The 23020-nt window shown below is 40.4% G+C and overlaps 1 protein-coding gene across 1 annotated transcript in view; it reads left to right on the forward strand.

Moving 5' to 3' along the window:
• Positions 1 to 3370: 3370 nt before the first annotated feature.
• The window catches only part of LOC127640538 (potassium/sodium hyperpolarization-activated cyclic nucleotide-gated channel 3-like), a 50860-nt gene continuing 31210 nt past the window's right edge, over positions 3371 to 23020 (forward strand). The window contains exons 1-2 of the mRNA XM_052123157.1: positions 3371 to 4029; positions 21599 to 22022. Coding sequence (XP_051979117.1) covers positions 3371 to 4029; positions 21599 to 22022 — 1083 coding nt within the window. The remainder of the gene's footprint in view (positions 4030 to 21598; positions 22023 to 23020) is intronic.

Below are 23020 nucleotides of genomic sequence, written 5' to 3' on the forward strand. Positions count from 1 at the left end.
TCACTTCAGAAGACATGGATTTAACCACTGGAATCTTATGGATTACTTGTATGCTGATGTATGTGGATTTTGGAACATCACAATTTTGCATTGTGTGGATCTACAGAGCTGAAACATTAAGAGGGTGAACTAATTTCATTTTAGGGTGAACTAACCCTTTAAGGAGCTATTTCAAATTAGTTGAAACCTTAAAATTAGTTGTGTTGGTGTAATCTAATATATTCAGTTTGTTTCAATTATAAAATTCAGGTTAAATATTTTTGACTTGTTTAAAACTAGTTAATCTTTTAATGGACTTTTCAGAAAGTTATTTAAAAAAAGAAAAGAAAAAAGAAACGTCTAAAAGTGCACTGCTATAACATGGGTGCTCACTATATTTATAAAAATGTTATATACAGCAATTAATAAAATAAACATAAATACAAAAAATATAAACGAATACAATTGTTTGTGTGTGTGTATGTATATATATATATATATATAATTTTAGTTATTGTATCAATTGGCTATGTGTGTGTGTGTGTGTGTGTGTTTAAGTATATAATTTTAGTTATACATTGTATCATTAGGCTATATATAATATTCATGACATGAGTTATATATGATATGTGTTAGGATTCAGACGAGGGCAGACGGGGAGTGAGGATCTAAATGCAGCTCTTTATTAAATAAACAAGAAAACACAGAATAAATCAAAACACAGGGAACAAACAAAACATCCACGGAGGGCATGGCAGGAACACAGTCAAAGACAACCATAACATACATATGACGACCGACAACGAATGAACAAACAACAGGGCTTAAATACAGAAGGATAATGATTTAAATTACATACAGATGAGAACAATGATGAGGGCAGGGGATTATGGGAAGTGTAGTTTGGGACAGTTGACAGGGGAGAAACACAGAGCAGACAACGGGGAATCGTGACACAATGACACTGGCAGTGATGAGGGCAGGGGATTATGGGAAGTGTAGTTCGGGACAGGTGACGGGAGAAACACAGCAGACAACGGGGAATCGTGACAATATGATTGTGATAATATACTCAAAAGAATACTTACACTGGCAGCCAAACGTTTGGAATACTGTAAAGATTTTGCTGTTTTGATTGGTACTATAATTCACCAAAGTGGCATTCAACTGATCACAATGTATTGTCAGTACATTACTGATGTAAAAACAGCACCATCACTATTTGATTTTTTTTTTTTTCTTTCTTTTTTATCAAATATGGACAGGCCCCATTTCCAGCAGCCATCACTCCAAAACATTATCCTTGAATTATCATGCTAAATTGCTTATTTGGTCCTAGAAAATCACTTGCCATTATATCAAGCACAGTTGAAAACAATTTGGTTTGTTAAATTAAGCTCAACTTTGTGTTTGTTTTTGAGTTGCCGCAGTATGCAATAGACTGGCATATCTTCAGGTAATTATTAGGTCGAAAATAGCCAAAATTAAACAGCTTTCTCTAGAAACTAATCAGTCAATTCTTTTGAGGAATGAAGCCAATGCTTAAAATTGATTTCATACAAAGGTGTACACTACAGTACAGTCTTCAAATACAAAAGACAACTGGCTCTAACAAGGACAGAAAGAGATGTGGAAGGCCAGATGTACAACTAAACAAGAGTATAAGTACATCAGAGTCTCTAGTTTGAGAAATAGATGCCTCACATGTCCTCAGCTGACAGCTTCATTGAATTCTACCCGCTCAACACCAGTTTCATGTACAACAGTAAAGAGAATACTCAGGGGTACAGGCCTTATGGGAAGAATTGCAAAGAAAAAGCCACTTTTGAAAAACAAAAAGGAAAGGTTAGAGTGGGCAAAGAAACACAGACATTGGACAACAGATAATTGGAAAAGAGTGTTATGGATGTTAACCCCATTGAGCTTTTATGGGATCAGACTGTAAGGTGTGTGAGAAGTGCCCGACAAGACAGCCACATCTATGGCAAGTGCTACAGGAAGTGTGGGGTGAAATGTCACCTGATTATCTGGACAAACTGACCGCTAGAATGTCAAGGATCTGTAAAGCTGTCATTGCTGCACATGGAGGATTTTCTGATGAAAACTCTCTGAAGTAGTTTAAGAATCTAATTGTAATAGTAATTTTACACGTTATTAATGTCCTGTGTTTGCTTTGTGATCAGTTGAATGCCACTCAAGAGCAAAATTTGTACATTATTCCAAACTTTTGGCCACCAGTCTATGTATACAGTACACTCAAAACATTTGCCTAAAAAAAAATGTGGTAGCATCTAAATGAACTGGTTTTATTCAAATAATTCAAATAAAAATACTATTACACAATGAAACTAAGTAATCACTGAATTAGCCTACATAGGTTACACCAACAAAACAGATTTAAGGATTAAATCTGGTAGAAATATCTTCTTAATGTAACAATTGGGGTTACCACTTTTCATAGTGTAAAGTGCTGTTACATTTAGTTGTAGACGTGTAATACAAATCATAATACAGTGATGCAATATTGTTTATGATGCTCCTTTTTCGGTTTATTCTTAATGCTGATACGTCACAAACATGAACAAGAACCAGGCTAAATCATCCATATTTGCCTTAAAGTGATACCAAATTAACATAAACTCCTCCAAACTAGCCACGTGAATATTTATAATCAATTGTTCCTGTTAATTAGAAGTGTGTGCCTGATCATGTCATGCTAGTTTATAATGCCCAGCTGTTAATGTGGAACAATACAAATCATTTTCCTAAAGGCGTAATGACGTAAAAGAATGGATGACGTAAAAATGTTACTTTCGCCATTCAAAAAAGGTTATGTTAGATTTGTATCAAGCTAACCAATGTCATGTTATTTCCAGCATCCCTAACAGTGTTTAGGTGGTGCGCGCTTATTTGCTGTCTGCGCTTCTATGGCAACGTAATAGATTATCCATCCTCGTGCATGTTACTTACCACAACTGGACATCTATCGCACACTGGATTACTGATGTGTCAATGACCGGGACCGATCGCGTGACGCGCGTTTTTTGTGCTTCGTAACTGCCGTTTCAAGAGTACTTTAAAAGCGGGATTCAATCATTTGTCATTGAGGCGCTCGTCAAATTGTTTTTCATTCAGACACGTTCGATCGTCTTCCCGCATCCACCGTGTGTGCGTGTGTATGTGTGTGCGTGTCCTTTGATTCTGCGCGCTCGGAATCGGTGTATTGCAGGAGCGTACAGATGCAGCGGTGTGTAATCATATCTGTGCATTCACATTTTTGACAAGTCTGGAGAGATCCTGCGTCCAAAACTAAGTGATGTGTGTTTTCCGTCTCCTCTCAAATGATAAGGACTGTCATTTGTTCTGTTGAGGTACTCGTTTGTGAATCACAATGGATAGGGTGCATTCTTCCGTGCGCGAACGGCTGTACAGCTTGCCACATCAGTTTGGACACAAGGGTGCTCAGACTCGAGACGGCAAAGACAAGGACACTAGGAGGAAGAGTGTCAAGATGAAGCATCTTCCATCACCATCTTCCATGGGGAGCACTAAAGGTGTCAGCCAGGCCAAGAGCGGAGACGCGGAGACCAATGTGGGGATACCCTTCAGAACCAACGTGAACGGCGACTGCCGGAGGTTTCGGGGCAGTCTGTCTTCCATCACCAGTCGGCATGCCCCAGACGCGGATCCGGCGGAGCAGAGGCGCCTCATCACCAAAGAGGACGCGAGCCCCGAGGACGACGGTCCGTTGGAGCAACCTGGATCCGGAGAGAGCCAGGGCGCGCAGGGTGGTCGTAGCGAAGAGGGACAACAGGCGTCCTCTGAAGAACAGTCGAGTTTCATAAAGTTGGAGGGAATCGATCAGATCATGCCGGACGATGAGAGGTTGTATCAGGCGGGGTTCATGCACAGGCAATTTGGCGCGATGCTTCAGCCAGGGGTCAACAAGTTCTCGCTCCGAATGTTCGGGAGCGAAAAGGCTGTGGAGCGCGAACAAGAACGGGTCAAATCCGCAGGCTTTTGGATCATTCACCCATACAGTGACTTCAGGTAATCTCCTGTCAGTTGCCGCTAATTATTGGCTCTGTGTATGTTCACAGGTTTCCAATCACTGTTGATTTAAGATCGACTTTGGCCTGCCATCAGGCCTCCAGCAAGGAGCTCTCCAAAATGAAAGTTAATTTATTTTGTACTTTGCACAGTTCAGCTATCACTAAATATCATATGGCATATAGCCTATGTGTCTTACAATTGGTTGGTATTTGGTTCCAATTAGCTTTAACATTTCTGATGAAAAATGATATATATATATATATATATATATATATATATATATATATATATATATATATATATATATATATATATATATCAAAATAGGCCTGTGGGGCTCAGCCAAATGTGTTAATATTTACCCCTTTCCTATTTGAATGACATTGATTGCATCCTCTTCTGGAAGATAAGTAATACAAGGGCAGTACCACCAACGCCACCTGTCTAGGACTTACAGCACGTGACTAGGAGTTTTTGTGATGCTGTGCTTTATCTGCACTAATAAGTCATTGGTCATCCTTACTTGTCTTCTTAAAGGAATATTACGGGTTCAATACAAGTAAAGCTTAATGGGCAGCATTTGTTGCATAATGTTGATTACCACAAAAATTCATTTTGACATTTGAAATAAAATGAGGGACGAGTCAAAATGAATTTTTGTGGTAATCAACATTATGCAACAAATGCTGTCCATTAAGCTTTACTTGTATTGAACCCGTAATATTCCTTTAAGAGTTACCGATTGTGTGAAAAGTCAACTGTTCCATATATCAGAATTTAGAATAAACTAGTGAACTTTACAGCATTTAAATAAATCACATCATATTTAGGGGATATATTTGCATCATTCTCAAGCAACACTGCTGTGTTTTGCTGTTGTTGTACTTTATAATACCAAACCCACTCTAAACACACTCTAGATCGCTTGTCTTTTTGCATAGGCCGAGAAACAGTGTGATCAAAATGGGTTAACATGACGTCGGGCATTATTGGGAGCAAACATCAGAGAGGATTATAACAACACAATTTATTTAATGGAACTCTGGTTGGTGTGGATGAACAGAGAGAGTTGGAGGGGGTAGTGCTGACAGTCAGGTAGCTGAAATGAGCCACATTCATACAGTTATGATGGCAGGCGATATCTAAGCTGTGCAGTTATGCACTCTTAATGAGCGATTTCCTCCTTGTTTTGGATATTAGTTTAAATAAATAGTGTGAGATCAGTGCCATGCCAGTGGTGGCAGCATTGGATCAGAGTCAATGCAACCTGGCCTCATAGTGAAAACGTGAATCAATATAGATTTTTGTAAAACATGTTATAGGTGTCTTCGGGTATAATTCCCTGCAGTTTCCAAGAGAAATGAACACAAGAGGAGCTACAACAACTGTGTATATTATTCACTTTCACTCAATGGCTGATTATGACTTTTTAAATATTTATTTTTCATGTTATGAAATCAACACACATTTACTCTAATGCATAATTTGAAAAACTATACAATTTAACGCTTGTATTACAGCCCCACCTACATATATACACTTTTTCCAATGTTCTCACGTGGTAGCTCACCTGATAGAGTGTTGGATTTAGAAATCAGAAGACTACAGTTGGTCCAAGACCAGTCAAGAACGCAAGCTGACACATGAGACAAAAGTTTCATAGAAGCGACATGAAATGACAAGGTTGCTTCAGAAAGTGTGCTTTTAATTTCGTTTCTGCATTTTAAAAAACTTTTGGTTAATTTTAGCCGTTCGTTGGGAAAGGATGATTTTTTTTCACGTCTTTTTTATATTTTAAAACATTACTGGTTAGGTTTAGGCAAAAGGTTTCAGTTAAGAGGTACATTTTTATCATAAAAAAATCCATCTAAGATTTACCTTAAAACCTTGTCTTGATTACATCATAATTTCAATTGCTTTTGGTAGCCCCAGCTGGACATTTCACTGGGAAACTGCAATCAAACATGTACAGCTAGTACATTTTTAATTGCAAAAATGTTGTCATGGTCACATTAATTTCTTGAGGTCAGGCTGGTCAACTTTAGCTTAAAGAATATTTCGGGTTCAATATAAGTTAAGCTCAATCGACAGCATTTGTGGCATAATGTTGATTGCCACAAAAATGAATTTCGAATCGTCCCTTGTTTTCTTTAAAAAAAAAAAGCAAAAACCTGGATTACAGAGAGGCACTTACAAGGGAAGTGAATGGGGGAAAATCCATTAATGTTCAAATACTCAGTGTTTCATATGTAAATAGACACAAGACATAGACTATTTAAATGTTAGATTTTACTATATAAAATCGCTTACTAACCATTTCTGTGTGAAGTAATATCCAGTTCCATTTAACGGTGTAAACCCTAAAACAACCATGAAAAAGTTGATTTAAACAAATTTAGAGCTCAAATAATACACACGTTTTAACAGAAAAATGAATGTAAGTGCTTTTATAAAATTATAAACTTCACATTTCTGCCATTAACCCTCCAGAAATTTCACAAGTAAAACAAGTATTTGTGGTATTCAACATTATGACACAAATGCTGTTGGTTGAGCTTAACTTGTGTTGAACCCAGAATATTCCTTTAAATTGATAGTTTAGCTGGAAATTTTATTGTTTTCATTATTTACTCACCCTTCATAAAAACTCAGTCAGAATTAAAGTCCCAGTCATTTTATTGCATCTTTATTTCTTACCATGAAAGTGAAATGTGACTGAGACTAACATTCGGCTAAAAATCTCAAAAGACAGAAAGTCATGCATGTTTGAAATGACATGAGAGTGAGTAAATAATGACAGAATTTAAATGTTTGGGTGAACAAACAAACAAAGGTTCACCTAAAAATTTGATTTCAAAAGTCAAAAATATTTTTAACATCTCTGAATCAACCTGAATAAATTAAGTTACACCAACACAAATCTAAACAAAATGTAACGGTTCGATAAGGTAGAAATGGCTCTTTAAGTTAACAATTGCATGCTTTTTACATTATAAATGAATTACTTTGTCATATCGGGCCTCTGCATATTAATCTGACATAGAAGAAAGTATTTCAAGATCTAAAAAATATCACACTTTATCTATTTTATCTAAATTCAATAGCATAGTGACCTGAAAAACTATCCAAAATGCATCAGTCATGCATCTTACCCTACAGTTGTGCCTCTACGAGATAATTAATTTGATTTCAAGAGGGAACATCTAGACCTGTTGAGTATCAAATGACTACAACAGCAGGAGATGTGTGCATGCATAAAGCAGGTTTGTAATGAGTCACCTGTCACAAGAGGCAGCGTCCTTCTCCTTTAAGTGTATGCTCGGTCGCCTGGAATTTTCAGGTGTCATTTTCACATTTGCCCTTGTCTCCTTCCTCTTGCACTTGCTACATCCTTCTCTCTCCCCCATGCTCTCTAACCTTCCTCCCCTAATCACTGTCAGGGAAGGGGGTGGGCAATGCATGGGAGCTCCATTTGCTGATTGCATCACCTGTTTGACACAGAAAAATGAGAAGAGTGTCAGAATGTAGATAGAGGCCGTTGAGAGGGAGATGGAAGGTTAGGAACAGTGTTCAAGGGGTTCTGAAATAAGGGGGCTAAGAGACATGCCTTTAAATGTATCACAGAGCAGCTCCGTTTTGCAGTGCATTTGGAAGCGGAGGAAATATAATGGTCTGCTAAACAATATGGTACATCACATTATTTCTACATTAGATTCAGCAGTGAATGAAAGCACTGATCGCTCTCTCACACAGAGCTAAAAGTTATCTCCGTCACTCAGACCAACGGACATGTGTACACTCACATTTGAGACTTTTTAATTCATTGGTAACATTTTTCAGTAAGGTTCTATATGTTAACATTCGTTAATTCATTAGGTATCATTAAATAACAATAAAGATAAATATAAGTAAAGATAACTTATAAATATACATTTGTTCATTGTTAGCTCATGTTAATTCAAGATGCACCAACTAATGTTAAAGTATACTTTTTATTTGAAAAAATATATGAATACATTTAAGAATTAGCATTGAACAGTTTAATAAATGCTGTTAAAAAAATTGTTCTAGACAGATTGCACTGTTAATTCAGTGACAGTAGGTCGAATGTTCTGCTTCTGAAATTGGTGCTTACTGAAATTTGAACCACTGCCCCCAGTGGCTGAAGCTAGAAGTGCTGTTGAATATATGAGCATGTGTGGGCATCAGTTATCAGCTGAAATGTCCACAGAGTGGCACCAAAAGCAAATTTTATTTTCAGATGTAAATAATGTAATACAGTAGACAGAAATACATATTTTAACTTTACCTCCTAACCCAAACCCCAACTCTAAACCTAATCATCACTGGAGTAAAAATACAATTTTAGACTGAAAATGCAACCTCTGAATCATGCTCACCATTGTTTATGTGAACGCAATTGACCTTTCGCTAAGCTCCGCCCCCCTCGGTTACAGTTGCTTGCTCTGACAAGCTCTGCAGAACTCCCCATAAGAATGAATGGAAGATCGCCGTGAACAACGTGGTTTTTGGCTAAATATTCTCATAAACAGAATGGATAATATTTTTACGTGGGCCGGTATGAAGAGTGACATTTTAATGCATATTTATCTGAAGTTTTTTGTAAAAGAAATGGTTAAATTACACAGTAATTTAGTTAAAATAGGTGGAGGCTGTGAATCAGAATCAAGGCAAACGATTATTACAGTCACTTGAAAAGAGAAAAACTTAATTTAATAGCAATTACATATTTAAAGATTAAAAAAAAAGAAAAACACTGCTTGATTCCTCTCAGAGTAGCTCGTGTTACTACAATGTGTTTTAAATGTTTTGGAATATTTTGATAAAATCCCCTTAAAATTACTCCCATAGGCTGTCATTGGAAAATAGCCAACACATGTCAGAGTAATTGTGGCAGGCTGGGCTGGACTGGAAAGAGTAATCAGCAGAGTTCGCTTAGCTGTCCTTTCTGCATATCGCAGCGCCGTTTTGTGGTCCGTTCTGCATAACGCAGTGGCTCATTTTAGATTATCGCGGCCCATTCTGCCCGTTTCGCGGCCGACCCACTGGACCCCTCGGTTCTCCCGATGGCCAGTCCACCCCTGAACGGCCCAAAGAGTGTCGGTTTACTGGGAAAATGCCCGGTATGCCAGATTACCTGTCCAGCCCTGGTGGGAGGGCAAAAGTTGCTAAAACAGGATTGGTCAGAAGCGCTTTTCAGGTGGAGCTTAGCAAAGGGTCAATTACTTCCTGGTTTCCATGGGTAATTGAACCCATGTCTCAGGTTGTTCGCACAACGTGCTATCAGTACCAATAGAGGGAAATGCGTTAATGCCTGAATTGATACAAAAATATCTGAATGGCTATGTGGCTTGACAGCAAGTTGGTAGAACGGGGTGCATTTCACTGTACGTCAATGGTCATTGGTGGCAAAAAATGCCATTGCAAAGAATTTCTGTTGTTTTATTTATATCATCTGATATAGTTCTTAAAATTCTAAGGCTTTAATTTTATAGGTAGCAGGCTATATATTTGAGAATATTTGATTAAAGAATTGATTGAAGTTTTTTAATAAAATGATTACAGTGTATATTTATGTTTAGACAAAAAAATGCCCCAGACAATCATTTCCATATTATGGAAAAGTTCATTTCTGACACAGGTACGTGAACATTCGGAAGCAACATGTCGATTGTGTAATTATATTGCATCAGTTATTGTGTTAACTAATGTTAATATAAATACAACCTTATTTCAAAGTGTTACCAATTTAATTATGGATTATTACTTCACAAAATAGGCTATATTACTACAATAGAGTTCTATGATTTGGAGTTTGTTCAAATGGTTATTTTAGGGTAGCTGAACTCATTTGATTCACTTGCATGACTGTGGTGTGACAAAGCCACCCAAATAAATCATAGCAATGCTCTTGCATAAACCTTTTATTATGTACCCAATGCATTAGCGTTTTGCCTGCTACTCCAATGGCCAGAGTGACTGGCAGAACTCTGCCGAGCATCTGGTTTAGAGAGATGATGGCTGGATCTGGTGAGTAGAGGTGACACAGATTCCACAGAGAGATCATCACAATTGGTGAGATGGGGATTGGGAAAGACAATTAGGACTCATAAAATGCTAAGCAGCAACAGATAGAGCTGGAGAACGGAGAGTGTATTTTTGGCAGATTGTAACAGAAAGCTGATTATTGCAAAGGCTTTTGTTTGCATGAGATGCATTCTCTTTTCTGTCATTTAACAGTGCATTGTGTTTGTCAGTTAATCGTTAACCTAAAAAAAATGTTAAAGATACCTACAACTTATCTTGCGGAATGAATATGATTCAAGAAGGCTCCATGAGAAGCAAAGTGGGTTATGGTTTTAGAAAAACACTTATTAAAGGTAATACAATTTTTGGATTAAAGGTGGAATGATTTTTGTGAGTGTGCAAAGCGCTGCGCTTTGCGCAACGACTATGCGCAATGTCCTCTCCAATTTTTGTGAGTGCTAACTCTAATTGCAATTTTCGTGCAAGTGCAGAGTGCAAGTGGGCATGGGTGGGAGTGTTTGCGCTAATGTAGGTGTATGCGCGCAAATTCTCGGTGTATTGTACAGTATGTAATTTAAGTGGCGCAAAGCGCAGTTTACTATTTTCCTGAGAAATAGGTCATTGCACTTAAACATTTGAAAACCATGTCTTAAATCAGTGCAAAGATTAAATTCAGTTCCTGCATTTGCAGTTTGGAGATTCCACCAGCAGGTAAAGTTCATGTCCAAACTCTGAAATAGACTGTAGTGGAACATGAAATGGTCCATGAATGTCCTTGAATATCAGAGTTGTTGACGTCTCATATGAAACCAAAAATTATTATTTTTTAAATTAAAAACTTTATTTTTCAATGATTATTATTATTAGGTTAAAATGTACAATTATATTAATGATCTAATTTGTATCTGTATTTTTCCACTTGTTGTCATAGAGTGAATTTTAATCATTGCAAAATGGACCTGTGGAATAAGTTGGAGAGTAAAATGTTTTTGAATTGGTATGATTTTTTTATTATTTGGTATGTTATTTTGATTATATTTTCATTTAGTTTGAAGTGTAATTTCAGTTTAGAAATATTTTTGGTTAATATATATATATTTTTAATAGATTAATTATATATAAAAAAAATTACCAGTAGAAGTGAAGTGCGTAGAGATAAAATAACTGTTAATATTAGCCATGGTTTGTTTGTCAGTAGGTGAAAATGATTAATAATACTTAAATTCTCTGTAATTTAACAGCGCCTACATCCAAATTCTGATGAGAATCACATTTTCCATTCGGATAAAAGGAGCATGTCACTGTCATAGAAATACGCCCTACAATCATCAAGGAAGCAGTTGATGCACAAAATAATGTAATTTTCAATTCGTATAATTTACTGCACACAGTCCATTTACACTACCAACTTCTTATGAATGTGCTGTCTTGGTTTATATCACTGGTGCTAGAGGAAATTGACTATATAATAGGACACCAAAACTTCATGGCCACGGCCCACTGACTTTGCGCTTATGACTTATGGGATAGCGCTGCACTTAATGCTTGCGCTCTTAAAATAGGGCCATTAATATGCAGAAACAGATATAAGTCAACAGTAGGTTCATTTCACCAAAAATTGTAAACACTGTGGCACCATCAAAACTTTGCTCTGTTTATTTGAGCATCCCTCATATTCAACGACAGGAGGTTGAATGTTTTACTGCTAAAATCAGTCTGAGCTTACTGAAATTTGAACCACTGCCTCCAGTGGTCGATACTGGAAGTGCTGTTGAGGTGAAATGTCTGCCAAAAGCAAGAAGGCTATAGCTGCAGACAGAGCTCCAAAAAGAGGAGGGAGCTCCAAATCGTCTAGGTTTCTGTTGTAACTGCGACACTAGGGGACTTCTTTGAAGGCCTCGGTTAACTCTGAACTTGAGAAAAGGCCAATGAAAAATTGGCAGACAGAATTTGTATGTCTCTCCCCCGGACATACAGGTATAAAAGGAGGGAATCATGCATCTGTACATTCAGGTTTTGCACTGAGGAACCGAGAAAAAGGTTCGGCCATAGCAGTGGCTTGGTTCAGCGTCGTGGCCAGGGGTACACAACATATTGTTCCCTCCATCAGGGAACGGAGGTTACAACAGTAACTTAGATGTTGTGTCGAGTGAAGCGACACTAGGGGTCCCTATTCAATCACACCATGCACTGAACCGTGTACGTGTGCTGCTGATGCAGGTGCAGGCAGGCAGTTGCATGCCAAAGTGACAGGCTGCGTCAGACTGCACGTAACCGTCCCCAACGCCCCATAAAATCAGCGTAAATTTTTAGGTTCCCGGCACCCCGAAGAGGGGAACAAAGTGAAGTGCCAAGCATGGGAGCAGGCCACACCAGCCATGCCTTTTCTCTTTCTATGTTTCTCACATAGAGATAAAGTGGCTGGGGCCATCTTAACGCTATCACACTCATCAGGGAAGGCATTATTTTCCAACTCTTATTCTTTCAGGGGGAAAGATCCCGTGGATACCACCTGCAGGCTGGGGTAAAGAGTGGCAAAATACTTCACATGGGTTTTCAGGCCACATGTGGGAATGGCACGGTGGTAGATCCTACCTGCTGCCAGGGAGGAGTTGCTACTCAATCCTGAGATTGTAAAATCTCGTAAAGGTATTGGGTGTTGCCCAGCCCGATGCTCTGCATATGTCTGCTAGGGAGGTGCCGTTGGCGAGTGTCCACAAGGATGCCACACTTTTCGTCGAGAGTGCTCGAACCCGCAAGGGGGTGGGCACGGCCTGGGTGTGATAGGCCAATGCGATGGCATCAACGACCCAGTGGGAATGCCTCTGTTTGGAGACAGTGTTCCCTTTCTGCTGTCCACCAAAGCAGACAAAGAGCTGCTCAGAACATCTAAAGCTCTGTGTGCTGTCCACATAGGTACGCAAAGCACGCACCGGGCACAGCAATGAAAAGGCTGGGTCTGCCTCCTCCCGGGGGAGCTTCGCTTGCAGGTTCACTACCTGGTACCTGAAGGGGGTCGTAGGAACCTTGGGCACGTAGCCTGGTCGCGGTCTTAGGACGACATGGGTGTCTGCCAGACCGAAATCCAGGCAAGTGCCGCTGACAGAGAACGCTTGCAGGTACCCAACCCTCTTGATGGAAGCGAGCGCGATCAGGAGGGCCGTCTTCAAAGAGAGGGCTTTGAGCTCGACTGATTCTAGCGGCTCGAAGGGGGGTCTCTGAAGGCCTGAAAGGACCATGGAGAGATCCCATGAGGTGAACAGGCATGGCCTGGGAGGGTTCAGCCTCTGGGCCCCTCTAAAGAACCAGATAATCAGATTGTGCTTCCCTAGGGACTTACCGTCCACTGCGTTGTGGTGACCAAGTCCATGTGGGCCAGTAGGCGGCCACCAGAGTGACTTGTTCCTTGTCCTCCATGACCTTGTACAGCACCCATGCAAGTAGGCTCACTGGGGGAAATGCGTACTTGCACAGCCCCCGGGGCCAGCTGGGTACCAGCGCGTCTTTCCCGAGGGGAGCCTCCAACAGGGAGTACCAGATCAAGCAATGGGAGGTCTCTTGGGAAGCGAACAGGTCTACCTGTGCTTTGCCGAACCGCTCACAAATCAGTTGGACCGCCTGGGGGTGGAGCCTCCACTCTCTGCTGAGCATACCTTGTCGCGACAGCGTGTCCGCAGCCATGTTGAGGTTGCCTGGGATGTGAATATAGCGCATTGACCCAAGCCACTGCTGGCTCCAAAGGAGGAGATGGCGGGCAAGTTGTGACATATAACGAGCGCACGCCGCTTTGGCGATTTATGTACGCTATCGTAGTGGTGCTGTCTGATCGGATCAAGACGTGCTTTCCCCGTATTATCGGGAGAAACCTCCGCAGGGCAAGGATTACAGCCAGAAACTCTAGGCAGTTGATGTGCCAACCCAGCCGGGGCCCCGTCCAGGTGCCGGCGGCTGCGTGCCCATTGGACACGGTGCCCCAACCCTGTTTGGAGGCATCTGTGGTGACCAGAATGCATCGGGACACCTGCTGTATGGGGACACCTGTCAGCAGAAAACAGATGTCTGTTCAGGAGTTGAAAGTCTGGCGGCAGGCGGGGGTGATGAACACATGGTACGTGCCGCGGCGTCATGCCCATCTCAGGACTCGATTCTGAAGCCGAGTTTGAAGCCAGTGCTGAAGCGGTCTCATATGCATTAACCCCAGTGGCGTGACCGCCGCAGAGGATGCCATATACCCCAGGAGCCTCTGGAATTGTTTTAGAGGAACCGCTGTTCCTGGCTTGAATAAGGTGAGAATAATTTCTCCTGGTCCCTGTGGGCGCATAGTTACTCTCGAGAGTGGGCTATGATGAGCCAGTCATTGAGGTAATTGAGTATGCAAATGCCCACTTCCCTTAGTGGGGCAAGGGCTGCCTCTGCGATCTTTGGACACCGGCGAAAGGGGGGCGGGGCCTGGCGCACTGAATCACATAGCCGAGTCACATGCCCAGGCAAGCGAGGCAGCTCTTATGACCGTCAGAAGCGGAGAGAAATCGACCGCATCCAGGAACTACACAGGGGTGGATGGGCATCTTTATAAAGACGCGGCCTGAAAAGGACGTTCAACGGCAGCTGTGTTTTGCTCTTTTAGAGAAAATAACTATTTTTAGCAGTGCTGTCGAAGCGCCCAGGGGCAAAGCTGGACTGCCGTGCAGAGAAGGAGAAAGACGCTGATATGTGCTGTAGATCCAACAGTGTAAGCTCTGCAGAGGTGAGTGGAACAGTAAGTGATCTCAGCTCACTGATCGCACAACCGCTCCGCTCCAAAGAAGAAATCTGAATGGACAGACGCATGATTCCCGTATGTGCAGGGAGGGACATGCAAATTCTGTCTGCCAATTTCTCATTGGCCTTTTCTCAAGTTCAGAGGTAACCGAGGCCTTCAAAGTCCCCTAGTGTCGCTTCACTCGACACAACGTCAAAGTGAGCGACAAAAGGGGAGTACCAGCAAAGATATAGGGAGCCCTTTACCTAACCCTTTCCCTAACTCTAACCATCTGTGGAGTAGTTGCCCCCTTTTGGAGTAACCTTGCCCCCTTTTGGAGAAACCATGCCCCATTTTGGAGATTCAGCCCTAATTTGGAGATCTCCAGCCTGCAGCTACTTGCCAAAATTTAGTATTTTTTGTTGTAAATGACAGTCATACAGAAATGCATATTTTATTAACTCAAACCCTTAACCAAAACTTAACCCTAAAACGAACTGTCAGTGGAGTAAAAATCTAATTTAGAGCAAAAGGGTAACCTCTAAATCGTGCTTACCATTGTTTATTAGAGCATGATCACTTCTTGGTTTCCATGAGACTAGAACCCATGTTGTAAAGATTGTGTGCACAATGCACTACCAGTAGCACCATATAGAAAGGTGCATGTGTTTGAATTGGTGCAAAATATTTGATGGGGTAATGGTGCTCATCAGTAATTCTGCAGTAATCACCTGATTAGCTCAACATAGCAATGTCAGCTCAACCAATGGCATGAGTTTGGGACAGTGCTATCTATTTGGACAACCAATAGAAGATGGGGGAATGTTTTTAGAAATTACACACTTCAAGCATTACTAGCGTGGCAAGCATGATATTCAAGAGTGCCTCTTGCGGTTTCTGCTTGTTTAATTTGTATCATTTTATGCTGTATCTCTTCTTTACATATGTGGTTATGATTGAGGGGAGAATCATATCTATAAAAACTGTATTGACAGACAGACAAAGGTTATTGGGATAGATATTGGATATTTCAAATGCACCCAGAGCTCAAGTAGCCTTGTGGATTCAAAGTTGCAAGTATTTACATACAGCATATATTGACAGTGTAAATGCAAATATTCACATTATACAAGCTTAAAAGCTAAAATCTAATCCTGAGATTAAGTGAACCAAGAAAATATGATGATGTGATCTGATCAGATTTGATATGATGAGATTACAAACTAACTGATTTTAAATACAGCATTGATTCTTTGTGGTCCTATACTTGATTTGCATATTAAAAATGTTTTGTAAAAGTAGCTTAATAGATAACCTACTAGATTGTATCGTTTTTAAAAACAACTAGTTTTAATTAGTTTTATTTTATTGATTTGTTATTTTTAAGTGCATTGTTTTTATTATAATCATTATTAAGTATTACTTTTTGTATATGTAGGTTTTAAATACATGTCATACACGATTTAGTTCTTGCATAAGTGTACAAACTGATGTTGCTACATTACATATTCTTTTGCCTACTGGCTGCTTTGACCACTGCAGCATCTGTCGGAGGGCAAATGTCAATGGCAAATCCTTTATAATCTGAAAAATGTCTGGGATTAATCTGTCAGATTTAGTGACACTTCATATAGATGGTTTCTTCTTGTTTAATCTCCCCCAAAGCTCATTTCAAGCAATGTAAAAGAGATCCCTATAATGCGGAGGTGTGGAAGTTGTATTTTTCCATTTCACTAAACCCAGATATTATGTGACGTTAATAACTAGGTATCTAGCATGTAATTACATGGTTATATTATTATCTTGTCAAGGAAGTATGTAACATTAGGGTTATTCTGATACTTAATTTCTGTTCTTGCTTCTCTGTTACCTGATGTATGCCCATGACCACAACAACATAAAATAGCTTTGAAACAACATGCAGCCCCAGTACCATGACTAAAGGTTACTGTTAGTAATCATCATTATCAGTGGTCATAATAGAATGAACAGCTATAAATGCATAAAATGTATGCTCGTTCATGCAATTATGACAGCTAATAGTGGTAATTATTAACAGTAACCTTTAGTAATTATATTGACTGTTGTGTTCATGAATAATCTGCTTTTGTTTATTTCTGTAATCATTACAAATTAAATTTTTGCTGAAGAAAGAATTGTGATTTTGAGATGGGCCTAAATTTAAATTAAAATCTATAATTAAATGGGCAACACTTTGATGCCGTACAAAGCCAAAACACAGTAACTACACCAACTCTGAAAATTAGGAAAATACCTTGATTAATACTTTGTATTAATGTCAATACTTAAATACTTTGATTGGCCAGACAAATGTGGTAAATAAAATAGTCTCTGAATTCAGTTTTACGAACCAAACTTAATAATGACAAAATGTGTAGTTACTGTATTTTGCAGTTTACAATACATGAAATAACAATGAACAATACTTCAAATTTGTGTATGGTTAACAATAATGAATGCATTGATAATCTTTAACTCCTAAAAAAAAAACTCTCTCATATTAATAAATCTGCATATTGCCAATTTTCTTCACAATAAGAAATGCAGTGACGCATATATTATAATTCAATAAGTTGTGATTGAGTGTGCATGCTCGAGGGATGAGTGTCCACATGACAGACTGTGCATCAGCCGGGTGCAGATTCAATCTCTCCCCCTTAGATCAGACATTCGTTGGTCACTCTCATTCACAGATTTCGGTCAGACTGTCGGTTTCTGAGTTTTGTAGTTATTTATATGATCTGCTTCCCTATTATTTTAACTTTAAAGGGGTCCTATTATGCAAAATTCACTTCTACATGGTGTTTGTACATAAATGTGAGTCGGGAGTGTGTGTACACAACCACCCTACAATGTTAAAAGTCCACCCACTCCTCTCTTATATTTCTTATAAAATGAATTGTTTTCTTTTCTGCTCTAAACTCACATTAGAGCAGGCCTCGCCCACGACTAGTGAGGGACTCCACTCTATTATCATAGATCCCCTGAGTGATCTACACACAGTGCGCCATTTTTTTCTGCGCTGAAGCAGATACAGTGAGAAGAATAATATCTCAGCTTCGTAACATCATAAGTGTTCTGTTGTTGGCTGTAAAAGTGAACATAAGAATCTTCATGTACTCCTGGCATCAGAGCCACTGAAGACGCAGTGGACAAGTTTTGTTTTTGAAGGAAATGTGCCCCACAACTGTGCAAATCATTTTACACCGGACTGCTTTGTGAATGATTGTCAATATAAAGCAGGATTTTCATAAAATGTGATTCTCAAGCATGGATCCGTACCAACTGTTCGTGTTCCAGCTTTATATCTTGAAGATGTAAGTATCGCACTTTATATTTTGCGAATGTTTGCAAATCGCCTGTCCAAATGTGATTCCACGGCTAATGCAGCTAAATTTACCATTGTCTCTGATTGTATTCACAGAGACTAGATATACATATATTCATACATATGTGGCTGAAGTCCGGTATTTATGCTGTCAGTCATATTAGTTCTGATTTGTTGTTGCTGTAGTATCTAACAGCCCTCATACGGAAAGAGGGCAGGGAGCAGCAGCTCATTTGCATTTAAAGAGACAAACACAAAATCTGCGTGTTTTGATTCCACCCAAAAAGAGGCATTTATAACATGGTATAATAAATTATCCGTGGGGTATTTTGAGCTGAAAGTTCACAGACACATTCTGGGACACCTGAGACTTATATTACATCTTGTAAAAAGGGGTATATAACTGCATTTAAGATGTAATGCCGGGGTGTTTCCTTTAAAGATGCTCTACACGTAAATCTTGCTCCAGCTTCTGTATTTACATATTTTGTATTTTTGCAAAATAATTCCCTCATACTTTGCGATCTACATCGCCTGAAGCTGTTTGGAATGTTTAGAGTGCATCTGGAATGTGAACTGCGTAATTCTTCCTCTCCTCAGTCAGGCGCAAACTGCAGTGCTGCTCTCGCGTATCATCATTAGAGTGTCTTATGATCTCATGTTCCGTTAAATGAGATGAAATGACTATTCGACACTGAAAATATTTGTCGACAATTTTTTTATTGTTGACATTGTCGATAACGTCGACAAATTGTTTTAGCCCTAGTTGCCATGGGGGGGGGGGTACCAGTTTCAAAATCTATGGCTATGTGCAACCAGGGTCTCGAAGGGACTGACAGGCGCCCGGCCGGGGATAACAGGAGGTCTTATTAGTCATGCATATGGGGCAAGCGGCAACACACCGGCGTCCATCCAAGTGATGGCCAGTAGAAACACTTTCTAATGAGCATTTGGGTGCAGGTCGCCCCTGGATGACAAGCAATGTTGGATGACAAGACAATGAGTCAGGCCTGATGTTTTTAGAGCCCGGGCAATACAAAAGGGTAAAATTAAAACAAGTGAAAAATAATGCCCTGCAAGCCTGTCTGGAGTTGAGGCATTTTGCGCTACGGATGTACTCTAAGTTCTTATGATCAGTCCAGACTACAAAAGGTACCCCTGAACCCTCTTACCAATGATGCCACTCCCCAAGACCAACAGACAGCCAGCAATTCTCGATTACCGAAGTTGTAGTTAGGTGTTAAGCGGTGTGAAAAAAGCATCTTTCCATCCAAGGTAAAGCGCTGTGACAGGACCGCTCCAACACAAACCTCAAACACATCCACCTTCACCACGAACTTACTTGCAGGGTTGGCAGTTACCAAAATAAGTGTGGTAGAAATCCTCTCCTTTAATTTCAGTGCAGTGATAGTAAGATCCATCAGAGGTGTGGCGAGTTGGCTGTTATTTCTAATAAACCTCAGATAAAAGTTAGTGAACCCCAGAAACCTCTGCAATGCCTTGCGAGAATCTGGGGTTGGCCACTCGGAGATGGCTCTGACCTTAACAGAGTCCATGCGCACTCCCTCGGACAAAACGATGAACCCCAGGAATGGAACCGTCTTTGAAAGAAAAGCACACCTCTTCACCTTGATGAACATCTGATTCTCTAGCAGTAACTGAAGCACCTGCCTGATGTGCTGAAAATGGTCATGGAGGTTCCGGGAGAAGATCAGAATTTCATCCAGATAAACAAACACAACCTAAGCATGTCATTTATGAGCCCCTGGTAGACGGAGGAGGCACAGACCAATCTGAAAGGCATAACCAAATGTTCAAAGTGCCCCCTATGGGTGTTAAAAGCTGTCTTCCACTTCCATCCCCCTTCCTAATTCGGACAAGGTGGTAAGCATTGCGGTGGTCCAACTTCATAAAGACGGAAGGTCCCTACAAGAGTCCGAAAGCTGAGGACATCAACGGCAAAGGATAGCGATTCTTCAACGTGATATTATTCATCCCCCAATAAAATATATAGGGACTAAGCGAGCCATCCTTCTTCTCCACGAAGAAGAACCCTGCCCCTGCCGATGACAAGGAAGGGCGGATGTGCCAGGCTGCCAGAGAATCATTGATATACCTGTTCATGGCCTCTCTCTCGGGAGCCGAGAGCGAATACAGCCATCCCCAAGGAGGCAGGGTGCCAGGAAGAAATTAAATGAAATTGGACGTATGGGCAATGAGGAGGAAGGGTTGCAGCTTGGGACCGGCTGAACACCGCCCTCGAGTCATGGTATGTCAACGGTACACCGGACAAATCCTTCGGTTCATCCTGCAAAAAAACACAAGATTGGACAGGAGAGAAAGCAGAATTTAAGACATTTTCAAACAGTAAGGAATCAGTAAGAAAAAGTAAGCAGGGCTCCCTGCTGAGAAAGGGTGGAGCGAAGAGTAGATTCCTCCACTGGGTCCATACTTGCCTAGATTATTCTGTCAGAGAGTGAGAGCAAGATAAAGGGACCCAAAAGCCAAGGAACAGTTCAAAGGGATTATTTACAATAAATGATAATGTTAACTGAGCTGGCAAAGACTGGAGATCCCGGCACCGGCTGCAGAAGAGGGAAGGAGTCTTGTGAATGAGTGTGATAAGCAACCAAACAGATACACAAGACAGGACCAACTAGTCAGTGAGTGAGGTAAATTACTTCACATCAAACAATAATCTAGCAAAGATATTGAGAACACGAAGGGTTTAAGAAGGGAGTGAATTAGAGGAGAACCAGGTGTTGCTAGCACACTAATTAGTAGCATGATCAGCATTCCCCTGGGAACAATCAATGTTATCATGGAAACAATGATCATGCATGCCAGCTTTGCCTGCAAAACATGAGGGAGAGAAAATAACAAAACACACAGAATAAACCGTCAAATTCACGTGAATCATATGGACTGAAAGCCAACCAGCTTTCTGCCATGGTGCTAGTGAAATTTTTGTAATCAACAATCTTAACGTGTGCTCTGTAATAAATTATGGGGAAAAAATATTAGCACATGGGAAAAGAGCCAAGAAATACTTCTGAAATCATGAAATATTAGAAACATTTGTTGTGTCAACTTTTCACCCAGCAGATCTTTTATTGATGGAATGGCGGTGTTGCCAGAGGTATCCTGGATGACTTCCAGCCCCTTTCATTTACATACGTGCAACACATCAATTACCAAAAAGGGAACTCATCCATAAATAAGAAGAAATAGCCCAAACAGGCTGCCATTCCCAGCATATGTCAGGGTTTCAGCTCATCCTTAAGAGTACAGTTTTTGATTGCTGACATCATAATGTGAAACATAATAATCTAGCTGTCCGTCTGTCTGTCTGTCTTTATAAACTGTTATTTTCTTATTGCATCAAATACACATTTCTCTTAACATGTTTTCTGTTTTATGTCCTTCAGGTTCTACTGGGATTTAATCATGCTCCTCCTAATGGTTGGAAACTTGATCATCATCCCTGTAGGCATCACCTTCTTTAAAGATGAACACACTCCCGCCTGGATAGTCTTTAATGTGGTATCTGACACATTCTTTCTGGTGGACCTGGTACTGAACTTCCGTACTGGAATTGTCAAAGAGGACAGCACAGAAATCATCCTGGATCCTCAGCAAATCAAAGTGAGATACCTGCGGAGCTGGTTTGCCGTGGATTTCATCTCCTCCATCCCTGTGGATTACATCTTCCTCATTGTGGAGACACGTATCGACTCTGACTTCTATAAGACAGCACGAGCATTGCGGATTGTACGCTTCACTAAAATACTCAGTCTGCTCAGGCTGCTAAGATTGTCCAGGCTCATTAGATATATCCACCAATGGGAGGAGGTAAGATGAACTTTTACAATAAACCTTTTTACATAAAATGTACATTGTGTAAAAAGTGGTAACATGCAGTTGTTACCTTAAGGATCAATTTTGTTTCTAGATCTAACACTTAAAATTACTTTTGTTGGCCTAACTTAACATTATCAGGTTGATTTAATCATATTAAATAATATTCTGACAATAAACTTTTTACAATTCATCCATATGTGCTTGTTGAACATTTAATTTCCAAACTTTGTGCTTTAGAATTTTGGTCCTCTTTTTGCAACTATAACAGTTTCCACTCTTCTGGGAAGGCTTTGATGGAGATGTTAGAATATGACTGCAGGGAGTTGCTTCAGTTCAGACACAAAAGCATCAGTGAGGTCAGGCACTGATGTTGGCCATCTGGCTCAAAGTCTGCATTCCAATTGATCCCAGAGGTGTTCAAATGGGGTTCAGGTTTGGGCTTTGTGCAGGTGTCAAGTACAGAGACACCAGACTCGGTAAACTCAGTATCCCATTACTTTATTGACATCACTTTGTGCACAGGGGCACTTAAAGTTTGGATCAGAAAAGGGCCTTCCTGAAGCAAGTCTATTTGTTTACATTTTTATGTACCTATTATTAAGGCGTGAAGGCCTTGAGCTGGGGGTTGCAGCTGACCTGTTCTTCCGTCTTCCTCCATTTACGGGTCATAGTAGGACTGGGGTTTGTGCTTGTTGGGGGTGGGATGATGGTATGGTCTGCCTGGGAAAATCCCTCTTGGGATGGCAGTGCAGACTCCCTGCACTCACAATGGTGGTCAACAAATTCCCAAAAGCCCAAAAGCCCAAATGCCCTAGCTTCTCCATCTCCCACTGATTGAGAAGTTTATCAAGGCAGATGTTATAAACCTCTTTATGATCCATCTCATCACAGTCCAGCTTGTCCATTGCAATCAAAATCCCACATGCAAAGTCTCTCATGTCAGTTCTCTTCTGATGGACATTGCGAAGGTGGACAAGCTGAATCATATG

This window comes from Xyrauchen texanus, chromosome 49, assembly GCF_025860055.1.
Source record: "Xyrauchen texanus isolate HMW12.3.18 chromosome 49, RBS_HiC_50CHRs, whole genome shotgun sequence".
NCBI classification, from domain to species: domain Eukaryota; kingdom Metazoa; phylum Chordata; class Actinopteri; order Cypriniformes; family Catostomidae; genus Xyrauchen; species Xyrauchen texanus.